The sequence below is a fragment of the Neofelis nebulosa genome, chromosome 10 (genome assembly GCF_028018385.1).
Source record: "Neofelis nebulosa isolate mNeoNeb1 chromosome 10, mNeoNeb1.pri, whole genome shotgun sequence".
NCBI lineage: Eukaryota > Metazoa > Chordata > Mammalia > Carnivora > Felidae > Neofelis > Neofelis nebulosa.
This window is the reverse complement of record NC_080791.1, coordinates 89505184-89526480: the sequence shown is the minus strand read 5'-3', so window position 1 is coordinate 89526480 and position 21297 is coordinate 89505184. Positions and strand designations below refer to the sequence as shown.

Below are 21297 nucleotides of genomic sequence, written 5' to 3'. Positions count from 1 at the left end.
GAAAGCATGTCATACTCGACAGGTTTTTTTTCCCTGGAAGTCTGAACAAACTCTCTATTGGTATACTCTTCCCAACCCATTTCTAGAAGTAAAAGTTAGTAACTTCCTACAACTACTACTATTTCCACATAGCAATCATAAAAAGGCAATTTATTGGCATCATTAACCTTGGACAAGTCATTAAACCTGTTAAATCTTTGTTTCCTCCTCTGTAAAATGGGGATTATACCGTCTAGCTAATCAGGTTGAGTTAGGAATTAAGGATCTATCATAGAATTTATTTCACCAGCCGCAGAGGTAAACACAAGCTATTCAACAAAGGTTAGTAGTCAACTAAATCACTGGGTTTAACTGACCTTCTCTACACAGCCACAGACGGGTTTTGCCGTTTGGCTAAATGCAGTCAGGGGAGAGATGTGGTTCTCAAATTTTACATTTTATATATACACACAAGCATCTACATACAGACCTGAGGTAGACTGAGAGTCGCACTCTGTAACTTTAGCCTTAAGAGATCAAAGAAAACATCTTTTTTACTTGAGCAGACCTGAGTGTTATTTCCTAGCTGAATGAGAGGTGGAACTAACAGGAAAAGGGGAAGAAGGGAGAAAGAAGGAGGCCGAGGCCATTACATAAAAGTCTGGGTGGTTTTTATCGCTATTATCACAATAAAGTTTTACATCTAGGCACCCAGCCTCCTAAATTAAATGTCAAATACAATCCTGCGCTGGCAACATGAAGTGTGGCTGCTCTGGGGGAGCCCTGACAGCCCCACCCCCCTCTCCACACTGGTCACATAATAAGTCCTTCAGGCTTTGGCAGAGAGTATATTATCAGGTCTCCCGTCAGTGCAGACAGGACCTGGAGCAGGGGGAAGAGGACATCACAGTGTATTAATTTTATTAAGCCATTTAAAGCTCAATCCCTTTGCTTTCGAACAATGCTCTAGCCCACCAGGCAGCTCAGAAACCATGCCTACCGTAGTTTTAAATGCCCAGAGTTGATTTGTACGGTACTTCAATTAGGAGCTCTGGTGCTCCAATAGAAAAAGGATGGCCAAAGGGTAAAGCTGCAGGAGAAGGGGGAAGCAGGAAGAGAAAAAGAATCTCAGTGGTGTTTAAAGTCGAGACATATCTCCTAATGTGTTTCTTAAATGTGACACTTAATTTCTTCTGTGACTCTTAATTTATTTTTTTTTTAATTTGGCACCAAGGCAGTTTTGCTAACTACAGAGTCTGCTCCACAACAATAAGCCTAACTGCTTCTATGCATTGATTTCTTATTTCTATTGGGAATATATGGACACACAGCTGTAAACTCCCAAGGCAGAGATATGTGCCTCAACTTGAACGGGCCACATTGCTACACTGAACTAACGCCAGGCAAGGAGGCCACGCGAGGCCTAGAGCCAACCAGCCAGCCAGAAATACCAAGGGGCTCCAACTTGGGAGATTTAACTCAACTTAACCGCATACCATTATCGCTCAAAAGAGGTAGCGGTGGCCCTTCAAAGTGTCACTAATCCTGGGAAGCGTTAATTGATCAAAGTATAGAATCTAGTTAGGTATTAACAGGTGGGTTACTTTTCTCCACAGGGATCAGAAGGCCTCCTCAACTGTGGCTTGGGACGGCCTCCACATACCCATAGCCTTCCGCTGGAAGCAGCAGTGGTTCTCAGGACTAGGAGAAAGCTAGCAGCAGCCTTCCTTCACAGGATATTGTACAAAGCACTTTAAATGGATTATCTCACTTAATCTTCCTAACAACCCTATGAAGTATGTACTATTATCCCATCTTTTGCAGCTGAACAAAACAAAAACCTGAGCAATGAAGAGATTAAGCACAGGATCTGCCTGGGCTGGAAAAGCGGTCGACACTGGAGGTAATCTGACCAGCCGAGGTCCCATCCAGAGCCTGAGTTTCCACTAACTGTAGAATACTACCTCCCCATGACAGAGGCTGACATCAGGTTTCTGCCCCTCATCCTTGTCTGGGGAGAAAGACAGACTATTCCCTGATGATGCTTTTAAGTGAAGGGCTGAAAAAAGCGACTGGGACAGAAATCTTTCTTCCTCTCTCAGAAGCTTTACTGAGATATAACTCACATAATCATACAACTCACCAATTTAAAGATGCAATTCAGTGGTCTTTAGTACATTCACACAGTTGTGCAATCATCCCACAATCAATTTGAACATTTTCATCACACCGAAAAGAAACCCCCCAGCCCTTACCAGTCACCCCCACCCCATTTCTCCATCTCCCTCAGCCCCAGGGAACACTGGGTCTATTTCCCACCTCTATAAATCTGCCTGTTCTCGACATGTCATATATACGGGATCACACACTATCTGGTCTCTGGGGATTGGCTTCTTTCACTTAGCATCACATTTTCGAGGGCTATCCTTTTTGCAGCTTGCAATGGGTGCTTCATTTATGTGTATCGCCCAGCAGTATCCCACTGTATGGACATACCAGGTTATAGTTACACGGTCATCCGCTGGGTGGTCTCCACATTCCAGACGGTATGATCATGCTGCTGTGACCACTGGTGTGCAGTGTTGGTGTGGACACCTGTTACCATTCCCCTTGGGTATCTATCCAAGAATGGGCTTGTTAAGTCCTATGGCAACTCTGTTTACCCCTGTGAGGAACTGCCAGACTGTTTTCCAAAGTGACTGTACCATTTCCAATGTTTCTACACCCTTGCCAAGTTGAAAACGTCTCTCTACTGGAAAAACTAGAGCCCTGTAGTCCTAAAAACTGCCAGCCAGCTCTGGCTCTGCTATCACTGCCTGGGTGACCTCCGGCAGGGGGTCTTGGCACCTCAGTTTCCTCAGCTGTTAAGCGGGGGACTGGAGATGGCCTCAGACTTTCCACTGAGCCCTACGTTTATTCGTTTAGTCACATCACGTGAGACACCCTGACCAGTGGGAAGACAGATGCTGTCAAAAGCTCAGCTTGGGGCTGACTACACACCTGTGTACCTGACTTCGCATTAACTCAGTTTCCCCTGTACCTGAATAATCTTACACGGTGACTGGCCTGCCTGAAAAAAAAATTAACAGAATCTGCTTATGCTATTAGGAAGAAAACAGAAATGCCTTACTGGATAAAACTTCCCTTTGGCAATAATGGCATACTGGCCTTTAGGATTTTAGTTTTCCAAGTACCAGTTCAAAGACTGAAGTGGATTCAAATGATAAAAATGTTTATAAGGGATGATGTTAGATGAAAAAAGCAGGATACAAACTATGTATGCATGTGTGCGTGTGTATATATATATGCATACACACACCCACAAATACACACTCACACCAATACATACACATAGATACACACAGGATAACAGCTACACAGAGAGAGACAATAATACTAATTTTCTATTTGAAAGACCAACACCATCAACCAGTTTTCTCCTAGGTGTGTCTTCAAGTGTGAAGAAGTGACCATGTGCACCAGAATCATGCAGGCTGTGTATCACAAGAGCAGTCTCAGAACTACCCAGTTGGGACGTTCTGGGTGAGGCTCAAGAATCTGCAGTCAAAAAAAAGAGGCACTCGAAGCTTACAAACCACTGCAAATAGCATAAGGCTTTTTCCTTTCTTTTTGATGCTTGTCTGTTTTCCACGTTTTTCTACAGAGAGAATGTATTATTTTGATAACCGGCGGACAGGGAAAAAGGGAAGCTGTCTCGCTTTGTTTTGATAAAGGCAGGGGGACAGTGAAGGAGGATAAAGAGCATGCTTCTCCTCTTTCTGCTACTCAAGTGTCCACAGAGGAAGAAAAGGGCCACGTTTGTTTCTCAGTGGATTCTAGGCCTCAGAGCCTAGATCGGACCTGAGAAAGCACAGGCATTTTTCCCACTTGGTGTTCTACATCAATAACAGGCAAATGCTGAAACACCAGCCTGGGTTCTTCATTTAGTCAGGGCTAAATGCTCTGGGCTGTCATGGCTCCTTTGCCACCTCCCCGTACTTTTTGTTGGAAAAGGCCATCTTCCAGTCCTCGGACCCTGGGGCTGTAGGCTGCAGGACCCGGTAAAGGCAGGTAAAAGAAGAATGTGAGGGAAAAATAGTCAGTGAAGAGTCATACTGCTAAGGACGATAGCACATCCATCTACGTTTACTCATCCGTGGGTTCAACAACCGTGTGTGGGGTAAGAACAGGAAGCACCCCAATGTGGAGTCCTGCTCCCATCACTTACTAGCAAGCTATTTAACCCCGCTAAGTCTCAGATTGCTTACCCATAGAACAGGGCAAAGGATAGTACTTCTTTTCATACTGTTGTTGTAATAGATAATGTGTATCTATTACTATGGCCAGGTACCCGACTAGGGCTCGAGGGTACAGAGATAAAAAACACAACAAACACTTCAAGATTACTACTTACAACTTCCTTTATTTTTTATGAAAAGTGCAGAAATAGGTCAGTAATTCTAATTGCTTTCTAACCAAAGAATCACTTTTGAATGAATCATCTTGATAACTGAGGCATCTCAATTCTCTGCTTCAGTTGGCTGAATAAACACTGTCCCAGTGAATGCTTCTGTCTTAGGGCAGGGCAAGGACCAGCACCGAGACCTGGCTTGACCCTGGTAAATAACAAGACACTAACAACGGGAATTTAAGTTAGATTTTGCTTACATCCATTTCTATTTGTACATGCCAAACCTACCATTTTAACAAGAGTCTGATTAGCACAGTAGAGTGAAGGACTGGGCTCTGTTCCATTCAATGATATCAGCTACTAAAATGGACTGCAAAGTTCTCTTGCAATTATAAAATGCTATGTAAATGCTAACTAAAAATAGGACAATTCTCAGATATATTTAATTTCACGTGGCCAGACAATTCTTTGGTTTCACACTTTAGTACGAACACCTTTAGAAACTGAAGAAAATACAAAAAAACAAACAAAAAAACCCCCCTGTTATGCTTTAGGCAGTCTTAGTATGGCTAGCTCCCATGTTTAATCCCACTCCAGTCTGAAAGAATGTGAGCCATTTGGCTTGAGTTTAAGGCACTTTTTTGAGAATAACTTCTTAAAGATTAGTATGATTTTTTGAGACACAACTGTGTTTTTAACTACTTGTTTCAAGCACACCAGACATAGGAAACAATGAACAGCACATCTTAGATGGAAAGAAAAGCAATCAATACTAATAGAGAAAGCCACTAATAGAGTGGCTGTTATTAACTGCATAATAAGAGGTTAGTTGGACTGAGTTTAGCATGTTATCCTTTTGGTTCAATGCTTTCTGAGAGGCTGGACAGGGGGAAGAAAGGGAAAGGAATCAATGTGTTTTCTGAGTTTTAGTTTCTTCTGGGTAGACTATGAAAGATTATTGCATAGTCACTTCATAGGAGAGCTGTGAAGAACTCAGAATGCTTTCAAGCTGTTAAAAATACAGGTGTGGATGGACACGGACACAAGGACACAAGGACACAAGAACACACGGACACACACACACACACACACACACACACACATGATTAACTACATCTTTTAATTTCCCTGAAGTCTAACATAAATATAAGAAATCTACAGATAAAAATCGTGCTTTGTGCAATAAATGTTTCTGAAAAGTAGGACTGAAAAAAAATTTGTTTGCAAACTGGTTCGTATCAAACACATCAGGATGTCTTATTATTTAAAAGACCACTTCCAATTAAACAAACTAAAGATTGCTTGTTACTAAAAATATTCTCTTTCCATTGTAAACAAAGTTCTAGATCCCCAGAGATATGCACCCTTAAAACAGGGCTCACCATAGCAACATGCATGCACACAACTTAATCGGGTTCTGTGCCTTACTTCCCAACCACCAATGGCTCTGATTCCTGTCCTCAGGCTCACCCCTAGTGGCTAGAAATTTGGTGTCCCCTGATGTTCCTCTGGTTTTAGAACTCAGCCCACTCCTGTACCATGGCATGAGCCTCCATCACCCTCTTAAATCCTGACCAGAATTCTTCTCCCTCTTTCGGGCCTTGGTGTTTCTCTGCTGGACATGGTGCCTTACAGGAATCCTGTCCTCTCAGGCAGCCTCGGTGTACCTCCCTCTCCTCTCCTCTGCCCCCTCAGCTCAATTTGTTTGTTTTCTAAGTCTGAAGTTTTATGTATCTCATTTTTTTTTTTTTTTGAAGTTGAAATCGCTTAGATTTATTTATAAGGGCTCTTCTGGCCATCTGCTGAAAGGAATGAAAAAAAATCAAACAAGAGGGAAGGAAAATCACTAAGGTCCACCATAGTCTCTAATCACCACAGACCCACTGAATCAGCAACCATGGGGGGTGGGCCCAGCACTCTGTATTTTATAAGTCCTCCAGGTGATTTTTAAAACATTAAAGGTTAAGAACCACTCGTCTGAAAGAAAAAGGGGCATCGGACAAATATTTAGGACAAAATGAGGCTTCTCGTTTAGAATAATTAAGTCTACATTATTGATACAGAAGTATACCCAAGATATTCTGTGTAATAAAACCACAGGTATAGTATATTTCTCGTAAAAAAATCTTAGAAGTATATTTCCACATGGAAAAACTGTCTAGAAGGTTACACACCAAACTGTTAGTAGTGGTTGGCTTGGGGGAGATTCACTTGACTTTTCCTTTATGGACATCTGTATTTTTTAATCTATAAGCATATATTATTTTATAATTTTAAAAAATGGTTAATCTAGTCATCTTCCACTCCTCTCTGACAAAACTCAGAGGTAAAAATTAACTCAGTCCCCTGTAGATTTCAGTGTCTGGACTAATGAAGCTTTGTGATGCTTTAGGGAATTCTAGAGGAAGTGAGGCAGAGATAGTGCTCAGTGCTCCATGACTCAAATCAGTGCTTCTATGAAAAGCTCCTGGGGGCGCCTGGGTGGCGCAGTCGGTTAAGCGTCCGACTTCAGCCAGGTCACGATCTCGCGGTCCGTGAGTTCGAGCCCCGCGTCAGGCTCTGGGCTGATGGCTCGGAGCCTGGAGCCTGTTTCCCATTCTGTGTCTCCCTCTCTCTGCCCCTCCCCCGTTCATGCTCTGTCTCTCTCTGTCCCAAAAAATAAATAAAAAAAACATTGAAAAAAAAAAAAAAAAAAAAAAATTAAAAAAAAAAAAAAAAAAAAAAAAAGAAAAGCTCCTGTGCCAGGAAATGACAGGTCATAAAGCCTGAGAGATTCTGTCCCTCTTAAATAGGCCAACTTAAAAAAGATATGGTGGAGTTCTGAGGGAAAGCAGAACAAACTAAAAACTTCTCTTGGAAGACGACTATTTATTTGTTGCAAAAATTATATATATAGTGTCCCATTTCCCACACACCCCCCTTAGTGATCTGACATTCATTCTGCAATTACAGTGGTCCTTCTTCAAGCTAGCTCTGGGTCCATATAGCATATGTATACAGGAAACTGGAATGGGGCTTGAAAATAAAATAGATTGGTGGAAATAATCTGGGACAAGATAAAGAGAAGATAAAAGAGGTGAGTGTGTATGCACATATCCAAGATCAAGTCTGGTCCTAACAAATATCCTTTAGCTTATGATGCATCATGGGAAATTCCTGAGGCTTCCAGGAGTTGCTCCCATGGGACCACTCAATTTTTTCACCTCTGGCAAGCTTCCCATTAGAAGCACTATATGCATCCATAAAGGACCCCAAAGCACTTTACTTGTATTATCATCATGCACAGAAGCCACTCAATGTAATCTGTACACATCCTCCTGCTCCATCACTGCCCACAAGCATGTGGGTGTGGCAGAAACAGAAAACACAGTTGTCTCCTTCAGGATAGACGTTGCCCCAGAAACCAGAGAAACTCAGTTAAAAAAAAAAAAAAAGCTTTCAGTAATCTTTAATAATTAATTAGCTCATCTTCACTTAAAGAAAACTACTCATACCAGGGGTCTTTCTACTCTGAGCTAAGAAAATTGATGAAGGCCACCCCGATATTTTTCTATCAAGATCCTCTCTATCTCTGGAACCCTAACTATACCAAAAGATAAGAGATATTACCAATGTTCCAATACTGTCGATGCTATATGAAGAGAAAATTATTTTGCAGATTCAGGACCACAGCCACCTTTTGAAAAGCCTGTCATTGTCTGTGACTCTGCCCTGATAGTGTTTCCGATTAGAAAATCGAGGCACAATGTGATTAGAGGATAGAAAGGAGGGCTTGGTCTGCAGCATGACATAAAAGAAAGAGCACAGCTACTGGAGTCAGTATCAATCGCAGCTTTAAATTATACTAGATTCAGGGCAAATGGCCCTAACCTCCCTAAGCCTCAGTGTCTTTATCAATAAAATGGGAATAATAAGCTACTCTACCAGGTTGTTGCAAAAATCACAAGAATTTAATTCAGGGGGAATAAGAAGCGTTTAATGGGCAGAGAGTTTCAGTTTGGAATGATGAAGAAGTTCTGGAGATGGACGGCAGTGGTAGTGATGGTTGGACAACAATGTGAATGTACTTAATGAGACTGAACCATACAGTTAAAAATGGTTAAAGGGGTAAGTTTCATTATGTACATTGTACCACAATTTTTAAAAAAGGAATGTCAGGCTCCCAGCACAGTGTCTGGCTCCCAGTGGGTACTCAAAAAATGCTAGTCTATTGACCATATGAAGAACTTTAAATTAAAAAATAAATAAATAAATAAAAAGGTAGGGGATACAAAACGTGAAACAAAATTGTGCTCTTTTCCCTATTTAATTGTGAGAGGCTCTGATTGTCAGGAGAGCCAGCTGGCATCGATACCAAGTAGTGCCACAGTAAGTCTCCGGGTAGGAGAAGGGAGGCTGTGTTAGTCATAATCCCTCCGGCATGTTCAGTTCCCAGTCCACCCCCACCCTGGTATGGAATCTCCCAGAATATCAATCCTACAGCTCCTAACATCTTGCAAAGAAAGCTGGGAAGCTGAAACCATTTCCCAGACCAGACTCGAGGTCATGAGGACAAAAGCATTCGCAGTGGCAGCTGGTTCCTGTAAGTGGCAGAGAGACAAGACGCGAGTGCTGAACACCAACTGGAAAAGTCTGGAGCCTGTTCCAGTCCCCAGCATTAAGCTGATCAGTACCTCGGATGCCTTTGGCTGAATTAAATGGGCACAAAGGACAGTAGTCTCAAAGGCCTGTTAAAGGAAGATTAAAAATGCACTTGTCTGCAGTTCAGAGAAAACAATGATTATGTGTTTTAAGTCATAAAACAGAGAAGGGAAAAAACAGATGACTTATCTCTAGGCATATGAGAACAATGCTTCTGATAGGCAGACTTAATTAGATCTTGATGCGACGTTCAGATAGATGATCATTAACATCCCTAGAACTTAGCTCAAGGAGAACGAAATACTTGGAGTACCAATACCAGATCAATTCCAAAACAATACTTACTTTAGGATCTGAGCTCTTGAACTTTAACCTTTCCACCAACTCTATCATAGCCGCCTTCAGTCCGCCAGAGTCTTTGCTCTAGAAGAAAGAAAAGTCAGGGGTCATTAGACAGTGTTTTGTTGCTCTTTCAAACACAAATAGCATTTCATGGGACAATGAAATGGAAAGCAATTTTTTCTTCTTATTAGCCAAGAGAACTAAATGACTAAGGAAAGCTGCACTGTCCTCTATTGGACAAAGAGGGTCGGGACATAAATTGCCCACTGACCTGAGAGAACTACTGGAATGAAAACTAAATGCAATTTGTACAGGCTGACACATTGCTTCATCTTAGGGTTCAACTGCGCCAGTGCTCACTGAGGGCTGAGGGTCTGAAAAGAGATTTTGATCTGGGATGTCCATTTTATGACTTAGTGGTTTTTATTTTGAACTTCTACATGCCAATTACAGAAGTATGAAGTATTAAATATTCTTGTAAAAATAAAAACAAAGAAAATGCCCCGAGATTTCAAATGGTATTACAGTGTGCTGTTGAGTACAGGCTTTTGAGTCAGACATGTAAGGTTTCAACTTTGGGGTCTGTCATTAACTAGTTGACTAACCTCAGATAAATTACTTTCTCAAAACCTTCTCCCCTTCTATAAATGGGGATAATAAGCAGCATTATTTTGAGACTTCACTAGAACAGTGTAAAGGTATTTGCCCAGTATGTGGCACTTAGTAAGCGCTCAATAAATGTCTGTTATTATTGTTATTTTATTAGAATGATTAGAGTAACACAATCCAAGAGAAATGTAATGTAAGCCATAAATGCAAGCCACATATGTAATTTTAAGAGTTCTAGTAGCCACAGGGGCGCCTGGGTGGCTCAGTTGGTTAAGCTCAGACTTCGGCCTAGGTCATGATCTTGCAATTCGTGAGTTCGAGCCCCGTGTCAGGCTCTGTGCTGACAGCTCGGAGCCTGGAGCCTGCTTCAGATTCTGTGTCTCCCTCTCTCTCTCTCTGCCCCTCCCCTGCTCATGCTGTCTCTCTCTCTCTCTCTCAAAAATAAATAAATGTTAAAAAAAAAAAAAAAAAAAGAGTTCTAGTAGCCACAAAAATAAAGTGAACTTAATTCTAGTATATTTAACTCAGAATAAGCAAAATATTATCACTGCAACATGTAATTTCAACATGAGATATTTTATACATATTTTTCATACTAAGTCTTTGAAATCTAGTGTGTATTTCACAAATGCAGCCCAATTCAATTTGGACAAGCCACATTTCAAGTCCTCGAAAACTATAGATAGCTAGTAAGTACTGTGTTGGTCAACACAGACTCAGTGAATGGACTCTACAGGCACACAGCCTGGACTCAAGTCCCAACTCTACCACTGGCTGTGTGACCCAAGGCAACTTAGCCTCTCTACGCTTCTATTTCTTTACCTGTATAACACGAAGCTAATAACAATACTTGCTTCATGGGGTTATATCAAGATTAAATAACTAGTATACGTTAAGGTGCTTAGAAAAGGACTTGGAACGTGGTAAATGCAACAGATACATGAGACACTTTTATTATTGTTGCTATCTGTCTCATAATGTTTTAAACTCCTTAAGGGTAAGAACTACATCCATCTCTGCATCTATGCCCAGCATCAAGAAGGGTTTGAAAAAGTCTACTGAACAAATGAATGAATATGCAATCTGAAAAAAATGAATGACCTAATTATAATACATGTGTAGCACACTCTAAAATCACATAAATTGGCTTATTTTATCTCAACTCCTTTGTGGGGTACGGTAGGATCATCACCTGCATTTTACCAGTGAAGAAAAGGAAGCATGAGGAAGTAAAATGATGGTCATTTTTATGGGGAAAAGGATAATAAAGAGGTACAATATAAACAAACACTACAAATATCTGTTACTCAAAATTGGTCTCAGAATCAGTGATATTTTCCAAATTTGCAGAACCAATTCCAATTCCTCTAAAACAGGCAATACTTGGGGCGCCTGGGTGGCGCAGTCGGTTAAGCGTCCGACTTCAGCCAGGTCACGATCTCACAGTCCACGAGTTCGAGCCCCGCGTCGGGCTCTGGGCTGATGGCTCACTGATGGCTCAGAGCCTGGAGCTTGCTTCTGATTCTGTGTCTCCCTCTCTCTCTGCCCCTCCCCCGTTCATGCTGTGTCTCTCTCTGTCTCAAAAATAAATAAACGTTAAAAAAATTAAAAAAAAAAAAAAAAAAAAAAAACAGGCAATACTTAGTAAGACCCCTTAAAGTAGATTAAAACAGACTAAAGGCTCAATGTTTTTTCCCCTCTAACTCTCTTTCTCTTCCAAGTCTATCCAGTAAAAGCCTGGTGTAATACGACTAGACTGGTATCTGCTTTAGATGTGCTCTCTAAACACAGAGTAGTTGACATTCCCATCCTAGCTGTGGTTCTAAATTTTAATAATTTGTAGTTTTAAAATGATGGTTCACAACTCTCCAAATTTCATCACCAATTTAAATCCTTAATCTCTGTGGTCTCACAGCAGACAGTTGGGAAAAGGAATCCAGAGGTCACATACCAGAGAGTTGGGTGAGACCGAAATACCTAAAAAAGGGTTAAGTCGCCAGACACAATCCTGCTTTTATGAGATGATCAAACAATAAAGCCTGTCTGGTGATATCATTTCTCTAACCTGCTTCTCATTGGCTGAACAAGCAGGTCACTTGTCCCTGGAAAGCTCTCTTCCCCCACATCCCAGCTGCCAGCGCCCAATTTAAGCTCTTAAGCAAGAGCCCTGATATATTATGACTTCCCCCCCGGCTCTAGACAACAGAAAGGAATGCACCAAAACTGTGCCTTAAAACATTCAGAAAAGAAATGGAACGATGAAGGAATCCCTAAGAAGCAGACAGCCCCTTTGCAGGCAGACGTGCCTTGTGTGGAGAGATAAGGGAACCCTTAGCCTTCTCTCATAAAAATACAGTGTGTCAGCAGAATCCTTCCTCCTCTTCACCAAGCATCAGCAGCACTGCCTACCCAGGGGAGAGACAGAGGAAGATGCACAGATATTCTCCTTTCAGGAAATTCACCCATTCCACCCCCACCCCACTCTTTTTGAGAATTATTCTCAGAGATTAACTGGGGTCTATATTGAGCCAGCTATACTCAGCCTCTAAATGGGTGGTGAAGAAAACATGCCCCAATGGCTTCCCCCCCCCCCCCCACCCATTAAAATAAGCAGATGGTTAGAAGGGAGAGGCTCCTCTGGGCAGACCTGCCCCCAACAGCTGCAAGGCTGGGGCAAAAGTCCAAGTCGAAGACCCTGTCCCCAGATTCACCTCGTTTCTTTCCCCACACACCAGCCCCTTCCTGCACCTGAAAAAGCCTTGTGCACAGATGTGAAAACTAGTGCACCCAAGCTCTGGGAACATCTCTCTCAAGGAGTCACCCCTGGCCACATCTGGGATCTAGTTATACACATTCAGGGGTAGAATCTAACGGCTTGATCCATCTTTTGGAGGAACAGACTCAGAAAGAGGCTCTACAGGCCTCGAAAGCAGATTCAAGATATTTCATCAGGTAATTCTTGAGTCCTGGATACTTGGGAGAGTAGTCACGAAGGGGATGGCGAAAGGAAGGGCCCTCTACAGCATGCTACGTAGGGTAGAAACACAGGGTTATCTAGGTCTGAGGTGACATTTGAATTTGCATGTCCCCAAAGCATAGAGTAGTATGTTTTAGTTAATCATCTGTTTGCAAAAGGTAACCAGGATAGGAAACTATACCCTCATACTTCCCTACTGTGGGGGGAGAGAACTACTGCCTACTGTGTTCTATTTGAGAAGTGGACCATAACAGTAAGAATAGGCAGGCTAATTCTAACCCTGTAGATATCTGGTTCCATAAATGGCCAGATTCTACTGTGTCACTCCTGCAGCAGGCATTTTGAGTGGCAAAGTGAGAGTCTCCTGATACTGCTCTCCTCCACCTCCATCCCACCCAATACCTTCCAAGAACACAGGAGTTCAATGTAAGCGTATCTTGTTTACACATCTCTCTCCTTCCCTGAAAGAATGTAGAACACAAAGAGACAACTGCTATGTTGTGACACCCGACTCAGAGTTTGATCAATCTGTGGAGATGTAACATCCTTCAGAAAAGTCAGCTCATAAGGGTGAGTCATAATAAAGCCAAAGAAAGGAAAAATGCCTTACACTGGAAGGTGTTCTTTACTCTCCAAAGCACTTTCATATGCTCTTTCATTGGCATTTCACAATAGACTTAAAAACTAGTATACTCGCACTTCACAGCCAAGAAAATGGCTCGTGGAAATCAAATGAGGAACCCAAAAATCACACGGCTCATACACTTTGTCAATGGCATTTCACAGTGACACAGTAACTAAGAGGTGCTATGTTCTCACTTTACAATGGTGAAAAAATGGTTCTGTGGAAGTCAAATGAATACCCAAATGATGCCCCCAAATCACAAAGCTAGTCAGTAGCAAAACCAGGATCAGAATGATTCAAATAAAAAAGATTGAGATATATATATAACAGAAGAGATTGGTGTCAAGAATACATAAGAAAATACAAAAGGGATTCCTATAAACAAGTAAAAGTCAAATATGCCCCAGAGAAATCCAAACATAGGATAAGAACATAACAGAAATGTAGAATGGCTAATAAACATCTGAAAAGATGTAAAAGATGCTCAAACTTCTTGCAATTAAGATATTTTTTATTCATCACATTGAAAAAAAGTTCTGGGGGTGCCTGGGTGGCTCAGTGGGTTAAGCGTCAGACTCCTGAGCTCAGCTCAGGTCATGATCTCGTGGTTCAGGAGTCAGGCCCACACTGGGCTTTGCACTGATGGCGCAGGGCCTGCTTGAGAGTCTGTTTTCTTCTCTCTGCTTCTTCTCTACATGTGCACTTGCTCTCTCTCAAAATAAATAAATAAACTTAAAAAACTGATAATACGAAGCGATGAGGGGCTTTGGTGAAACTAGGCACTCTGCTACATACCTGGATTCAAGGCAAGACATAATGATTTTTTTTTTTTTTAAACCTTGCAAAAGGAAACATAGTATACCTATCATTTATTTAAAAACAAACAAAACTATTACTTTTTATGGGTGCTATGTATGTATGTAAAAGACCTGAAAGAAATGACTGCAGGTGCTGGTATTGCAGATAGTAGTAGGAAGGGTCTTACATTTAGCTAAACGTATTCCTATTGTCTATTTAAGATTTAGTATCCATAAAGGTGGGAGTGAGGGAGGGAGGATAGGCCTACAGCGTAAGTACCTCTCTACATGAGTTTGATTAAATAAATACTAGGGCACTGTTCCCCTTATACTGCAAACATATAAATCAGCAGGTACTAGAGAGGTTTCTTTACCTGGTGTTCATGTAACGATTCCAGGGAGTTAGAAATCCCTAAAATTGTATGCAAAATTTGGAATGTACTGCACTTTTCTAGGGAAAGGGGCTTAGTTTTCCTCAGAGCACCAAAAAAGTTTAACTTTCCTAGTGCAAAGACAATTGCACACAAAGAAAGAAGACCCAGGTTCTAGTCCTACTTCTGCTACTAACCACAGTGTGAGCCTGGGAAAGTCATTTTATATCTTTGGGTTTCTGTTTCTCAATATGTGAATAAAGAAAATGGACCAAATCAGAATCTACAAATTTGTAGCCTGCAGCCTACAGAATTTTTTTTTTTTTTTTTTTTACTTTTTAGAGTGTTGTCCCACATAGCATACTGGGAATTTTAAATTAGTTGCCAGCATTTAAAAATCAGGAGATAAGCTAGAATCGTGTTCTGTCGAGGACAAAACACAATTCTAGCTTCTTTGGAAAATCTAAAAGACCTGATTTATACTGGGCTTCCATTCTCATACAGCAGCAACCGGCTGAGTAAGGACCAGCTATCTGCCTTCTACCAGGCAAGCTCTCTCCAGTTTGCCATAGTCACCCTCATTGGCTTCTCTCATTTACATTACCTTCCTGGTCCTGCAGACATCTGAAGTGGCTGTCCCTGGAGGCAACACTGAAAAGTTCTCTACCTCTAAGGGTCCTCGTATTTGAACACCAAAAGTTGGGAGGTCTTTCTTCACAGGGGTTGAGAACACCTCATCAACACATGTCCATCCAGTCACCTCCAAAATAAAAAAATAATGTAGCTCATTCTAATGTAAATGTCCTTTGAAAAAGCGTAAGGGCAGAAACAAAGGTGGAATATGGTAGGTGAAAGTGGCATCAGAGCTCAAGAAGTATCTCTTGACTTTTGTCTCTTGACAAGAAGTATCTCTGTAGTTTTATGGGAGTTAGTCTAGTCTAATGTCAATAACCAGCTGGACACCAAAAGAACAATCTGTCAGTAGAAATGCAAATGTTAATCACTTAAACATCCTCAACTGGTTCCTAAGTATTGACTTCTGCATTACAAAAAAATCAGAAGATACCGAGTTCAGAAAGCACACTGGCTGGCTGTTTTGGTTTTTTTCCTATCCCACTGGCCTTGTGTTGGTAACATGCTTTAAAAAAAAAAAAAAAAAAAAAAAAAATCAACCCAACTTTGTTATTTTTACAAAAAGAGTTTTTTTGGGAAAAACAGTGGAAGAGGGCTAAAGACAGAATATACGACAAGTCCTCCTAAGGAGTCAAATCAGAAAGCAAAGCCTTGTCAAAAGGAAATGAAGCTGAGTTTTTGTATCACCACGCCATGCATAAAAATTCTTTACTGTCTTCAACATGACTTGATTTTCCAGCTCCAAGTCCACTCCTATGTTGGGCGACCACCTTCATACAGTTGCTCAGATCCAAAATCATTTCTTGGTCTAAGGAACCCACCACCAAGTCTTTCTAAACCTAACTCTAGAACATCTGCCGCCTCCAACTACTCTTCACCGTCCACACTACTCCTCGGGCCAAGCAGTAACACCGCCCCCGTTCTCGATACCCTACCGGCCGTTCTCCACACAGACACGGTGGTGAAACCGTAAGAACACAGGCCATGTTGCTCACACCCTTTCTTAAACAGTCTATGGCACTCAATCCTCATCATGGCCTACCTCATCAAGGTAATCAGACCTTATCTGTTACTATTGTTCCTTCATCCCCTACCCTTACTCATTTATTCTCCAGCCATCCTTTTTATCTTCCAGCAAGCTTATTCTGGCCTCGAGCCTCCTCACATTCTACTCCCTCCACATGAACCACTATGCCTCCAGATCTTCCCATCACTGGCTCTAACTCTACCCAAGTCACTACCCTCAAAAAACTCCTCAGATCCTTAAATAGCTTCCCTCTCATTCCCCATCCTGGTCAGTCTCCTCTCCTTCTCCTAGTTTCTTATTCACGGTATTTATCATTATTTGAAATACTATTTACTGTTGAACTTCCTCATGTCTGTTTTGCTCATACAATACGAGCTCCATGAGAGCAGGGACTTAGAACTACTTACTGTTAAATTCCCTGCTGTCCAAAAATACTCCACACCTGATTAAACGAATAGAGCAAAGAAAAAAATCATCACGCTACTAACTTTAAACACTACATAAAAACATCTCAATAAGTACTCTACCTCAAAGAACGGTGATAAAAATTAAATAAGATAACGTGGGAAGCTTATAGTAAGGAACTTAACACATACTAAGTTCTCAATAAGTTTTAGTTACTGTTGTTTGTTATTATTAATTGAATAACAACATACTGAGGGACTAGTAAGTACCAAGTACCAGACTCGAGAAGTGATAAATGGAAAAAAAATGACAAAATGATCTGTTATTAATCAAAATACTTTGTAAAATATCTAAGAGTAAAACTTCAGATAGAAGAGAAAGAACAGTTTTAGAATACTCAGAAAGTATTAAATGCTTTCATACAGAAGGTAAACATCAGAATGTGCTGGTACAACATTCAAGTTTAAATCTAAGTGGGAATAATTAAAACGTGGGAGTAGAGGGAACAGGAGGTGGTGGAAAGAACATGTACTTTGGTATCAGACCTGGATTCAAATGCTAGTCCTTCTACTTATTAGCTAGGTGACCTTCTGCAAAGCTCAAGCTCTTTGAGTATCAGTTTTTTCATCTGTAAAATGAGAACCATAATATAACTTATTGTGGGAGTTGTACCGAGATCAACTGAAATAATGAATGAAAAGCACCTGACCTAAAACCACTCAGTAACTATTATTATTATATTCTCATCTCCAGAAAGAGCCTCAAAATTCAACAGCAGACAAGAGTTTCTAGACCGCCTTAGTTTTATAACCTCAGCCAAAGATTAGCATTTTCATTCTTCGTGCACGTTAAGTCAGAGTCTACCACTCAACACAGGTTATACCCTACCAGGGTTCAGGCTGACCCAAAGAACAGAGAGGAGAGCAGAGGGGTGCCTACACTACCTCTCCCCTACTGGAGAGAAAATGGAGGCTATTTTCTAACCAGAAAGTAAAGGGTGTATTGCCTCTGCCTCCCCTCTGCTTCTATAAAAATTTCCCACAGTTCAGAATGTAAAACAGAATTTAAAGAGGACAACCAGCAAGACTTGTGAACCTAAAATTAGACCTACCAGCTGTGTTTTGGTTAGCTAGTGCATAAGGCACCAGCAGGACACTGAAACATACAGGAGCCTCTTCTCAAAGATAAGGTTTTCACCAGACTATCTTGCCACCAGAATAGAGCAGGCAGAAGGAGCAGAAGGAGCAGAAGGAGAGGAGGCTGAACACTTTTCACCCAAAGAAACTTGGTGTCCAGAACTTCTACTGCTGCCAGACTAATCGGTCTGGAATTGAACTCAGAACAGAACCTTAGATGGCTTTATAATGGTAATAAGAATAAGACCTACCAATTGCTGAGGGCTTATTATATTGCAGGCACTATGCTAGCCTCTCTACATGTATGATCTTTGTTTATTTTTCACTATAACCCAATAAGGAGAAACAATTAATAGCCCATGTTACAGACGAGGAAACCAAGACTCAGAGAGGCTGAATTATCCAACACGACACAGCTAATAAGTACTCAAACGCACAGACTGCAAAGCCAACTGATGCAAGACTGCTTGGCCCTTCATATTTATTGTCCCATTTTCCCTTAGTAACAGACCCCAGCTTTTAGCTGGACACAGCCTAGAGAAAACATCTCCCCTGCAACTAGATAAAGCCACAGGACTGAATTCTGGCCAGTGAAACATAAGCAGCAATGTATACAACTTCTAGAGGGTTTCCTTAAAATGGAGAGGCGTTCCCTTCTTCACCTTCCTGTGCCTGCTATCCTGGAACCTGGATGTGCTGGCTGGAACACCAGTAGTCAACTTGGTCCATGACAATGACTACACCCTAAAAGTAGCAAAGCAGAGCTAGAAACAGCCTAGATGCCTAATAACTTCACAGTTCCTCCATACTAGCCTTAGACTGCTTACATCCACATCCCTTTGACACAGGGAGAAATAAACATCTATCTTTTATTTTGGATTTTGCTATTATTTGGGATTCTTCCAAATTATTTCATTATTTTAGATGCAGCAGAATTAATGGAAACACTGATATACTAAATCATGCAATACTGTCTCTTTCAGTTTTTCATTGACACCCTAGGACTAGATATTTCATATCACATATTTACCAAATATTATATGTACATCTACTACTCAACAGGCACTGTGCTAGGTACTGGGAACACAAAGATAAATAACATAGAAGAGTGGCCCTAGAAGAGTTTATAACCCACATTAGACATGAAAAGATATAACACTGATACAGTACGGTATTTAATACCACAGTAAATATGCATAGGCTGTTGCTATGGGAACATAGAGAAGGGGTACCTAACAGTATCTAGTCTGTATTTACCTAGTAAAATCCTATCCATCCTTTCCACCTCGAATACCACTTCTGCCAAGAAATCTTTCCTAATTCCATGCTTACAGATGAAGTTAATTTCTCTTTTCTTTGAACCCCCATAGCATACTTTTTGTACCTCTCCTCTAACATTTACACACAAACAAGCACATGAAGACTATCTCTCCTACTAGACTATAAGCTTCCTAATGTCAAAAACTTGTCTTTATTCTCAATATACATCATACAGCTCACCAAAATGACTCAAAAATTACTCAGATAAATAAGATTAACTTAAAAATACCAGTCTTTAACAATAAGCTAACTATATGCTGTAGTTTGTACACATTAAAATGAATGTCTTCTTTAATCTTTTACTGAAGTTAAAGGGTTACCCTGCTACCTGATCAAAGACTAAACACATCTGAACTAAGTTTAGCACATAATGAAATGTTGAATAAGAATATGGTTATTTGGCCTACATTATGGAGAGAGCTTTAGCATATTTGAAGAATTTTGTTTTTTTCATTCTTGATTTATTTTGTGACATCTAAAAAGGGTATCAATATTGGTATTTTTTTTCTTTGATGCCACGTTGGCTTGATCCTGATCATAGTGATACACACACACACACACACACACACACACACACACACACACACAAAACACACATACAAGGGATTTAAGTCTCCTAGGGCCACAGTTCTGTTTCTTCCCCCATTCTCATCTCTACCCCACATATCAGGACTGAAGCTTTCATTTCACCTATTCCTTGTATATATTCTTTCCCCTCTTCTGAGAGGTCCGTGAGCATCTGTGCTTCTTCCTGTCACATACGTTTAGACTCTGGCTCTGGATATAAAATAACCAACAGGGACAGGAATGTGAAACTGAGCTGGTCATCTCAGGCTGAACTGTTATTTCAAGCAGAAGACACAATGAGCACTGACACAGATCCACCTCTGGCTTCTCAGTCCTGGGTCGGACGCAAGGGAAGAGAAGAAGTGGGTGCACCAGTGAATAGGTAGGGCGACTTCCATGCTACAGGCTGTAGTTAAGAGAAGCTGGTGCCACAGGCACACAGTCCTTAATTCTCAGAGGGGTTTAAGAATTATAAGACTACTGCATCAGCAACCTTACCCTGAAAAGCAATAATCTAAAAATATAAAATGCCCATTAACCCACTCTATTTTGTTTTCTGGTTTTGTTTGTAAAGTTTATTTATTTATTTTGAGAGAAAGAGAGGGAGAATCCCAAGCAGGCTCTGCACTGAAAGTGCAGATGTGGGGCTCGATCCCACGAACCATGAGCTCGTGATCTGAGCCAAAATCAAGTCAGACACTCAACCAACTGAGCCACCCAAACACCCCAACCCATTCTATTTTGATTGAAAGGTCAGGGAAGAGAAAAAGAGGGCACTGGATTCTTGGGAGAAAGAAAAGGAGAAGCCTGGACCTTTTCTGTGAAGAGTCAGCTGTTAAGACTCCTGGCTAAGCTCGCTCACTTTCCAATTGTAGGACTCTGAGCAAGTTATATGAACTCTCTATGACTAAGTTTCACTTTTCTTTAAAATAGAGATAATAATGTACCTCCAGGGTTGTTACAAGGATCAATTTAATATATATATAAAGAGCTTAGAACAGTGCCTGGCACCTATTATATAACTACCAGCTATTAATCCATTCTGTCTCCCAGACACCAACAGTGATAAGTCATCTTGATAGTGTGTACCCTTAATTCTGAGGTCTTCCTTCCCAAAACTACTAACTCCAGTCTAATCATGAGACGAACACAAGACAAATCCGAATAAAGGACATTCTACAAAATACCTGACCATTCCCAGAGATCTTGATTTGATTTAACTGGCTGGGAGAGAGCCAATCCAGGTATTTTCTAAACAATCACCTCCACAGATGATTCAGAAACGTGGCACCGAGGTAAGGAACACACTGTTTACTTTGTTGACCTCACCTTCTACTCCTCTTTCACTCCACTCTACTTCATAATGACCTTTTGTTGTCCCTCCAATACCCCAAGTTCACCTCTACCTTAGAACCTTTGCATTCACCATTCCTTCTACCTTAACCACTCTTCTCCCG

General features: G+C 41.0%; 1 protein-coding gene across 4 annotated transcripts in view; it reads right to left on the bottom strand.

Annotated features, from left to right (window-relative positions):
- The window catches only part of TRIM44 (tripartite motif containing 44), a 109390-nt gene that overhangs the window by 76373 nt on the left and 11720 nt on the right, over positions 1-21297 (bottom strand). For 3 of the 4 annotated variants that reach the window (XR_009249904.1, XR_009249905.1, XM_058688640.1), the window contains exon 2: positions 9377-9454. Coding sequence is in view for 2 of the 4 variants with exons in the window: in XM_058688640.1 (XP_058544623.1) it covers positions 9377-9454 (78 nt within the window). In the remaining 2 variants the exon portion in view is untranslated. Of the gene's footprint in view, positions 1-4382; positions 4614-9376; positions 9455-21297 lie in introns of those variants that run through there. The other variant, XM_058688641.1, reaches the window with a different exon arrangement.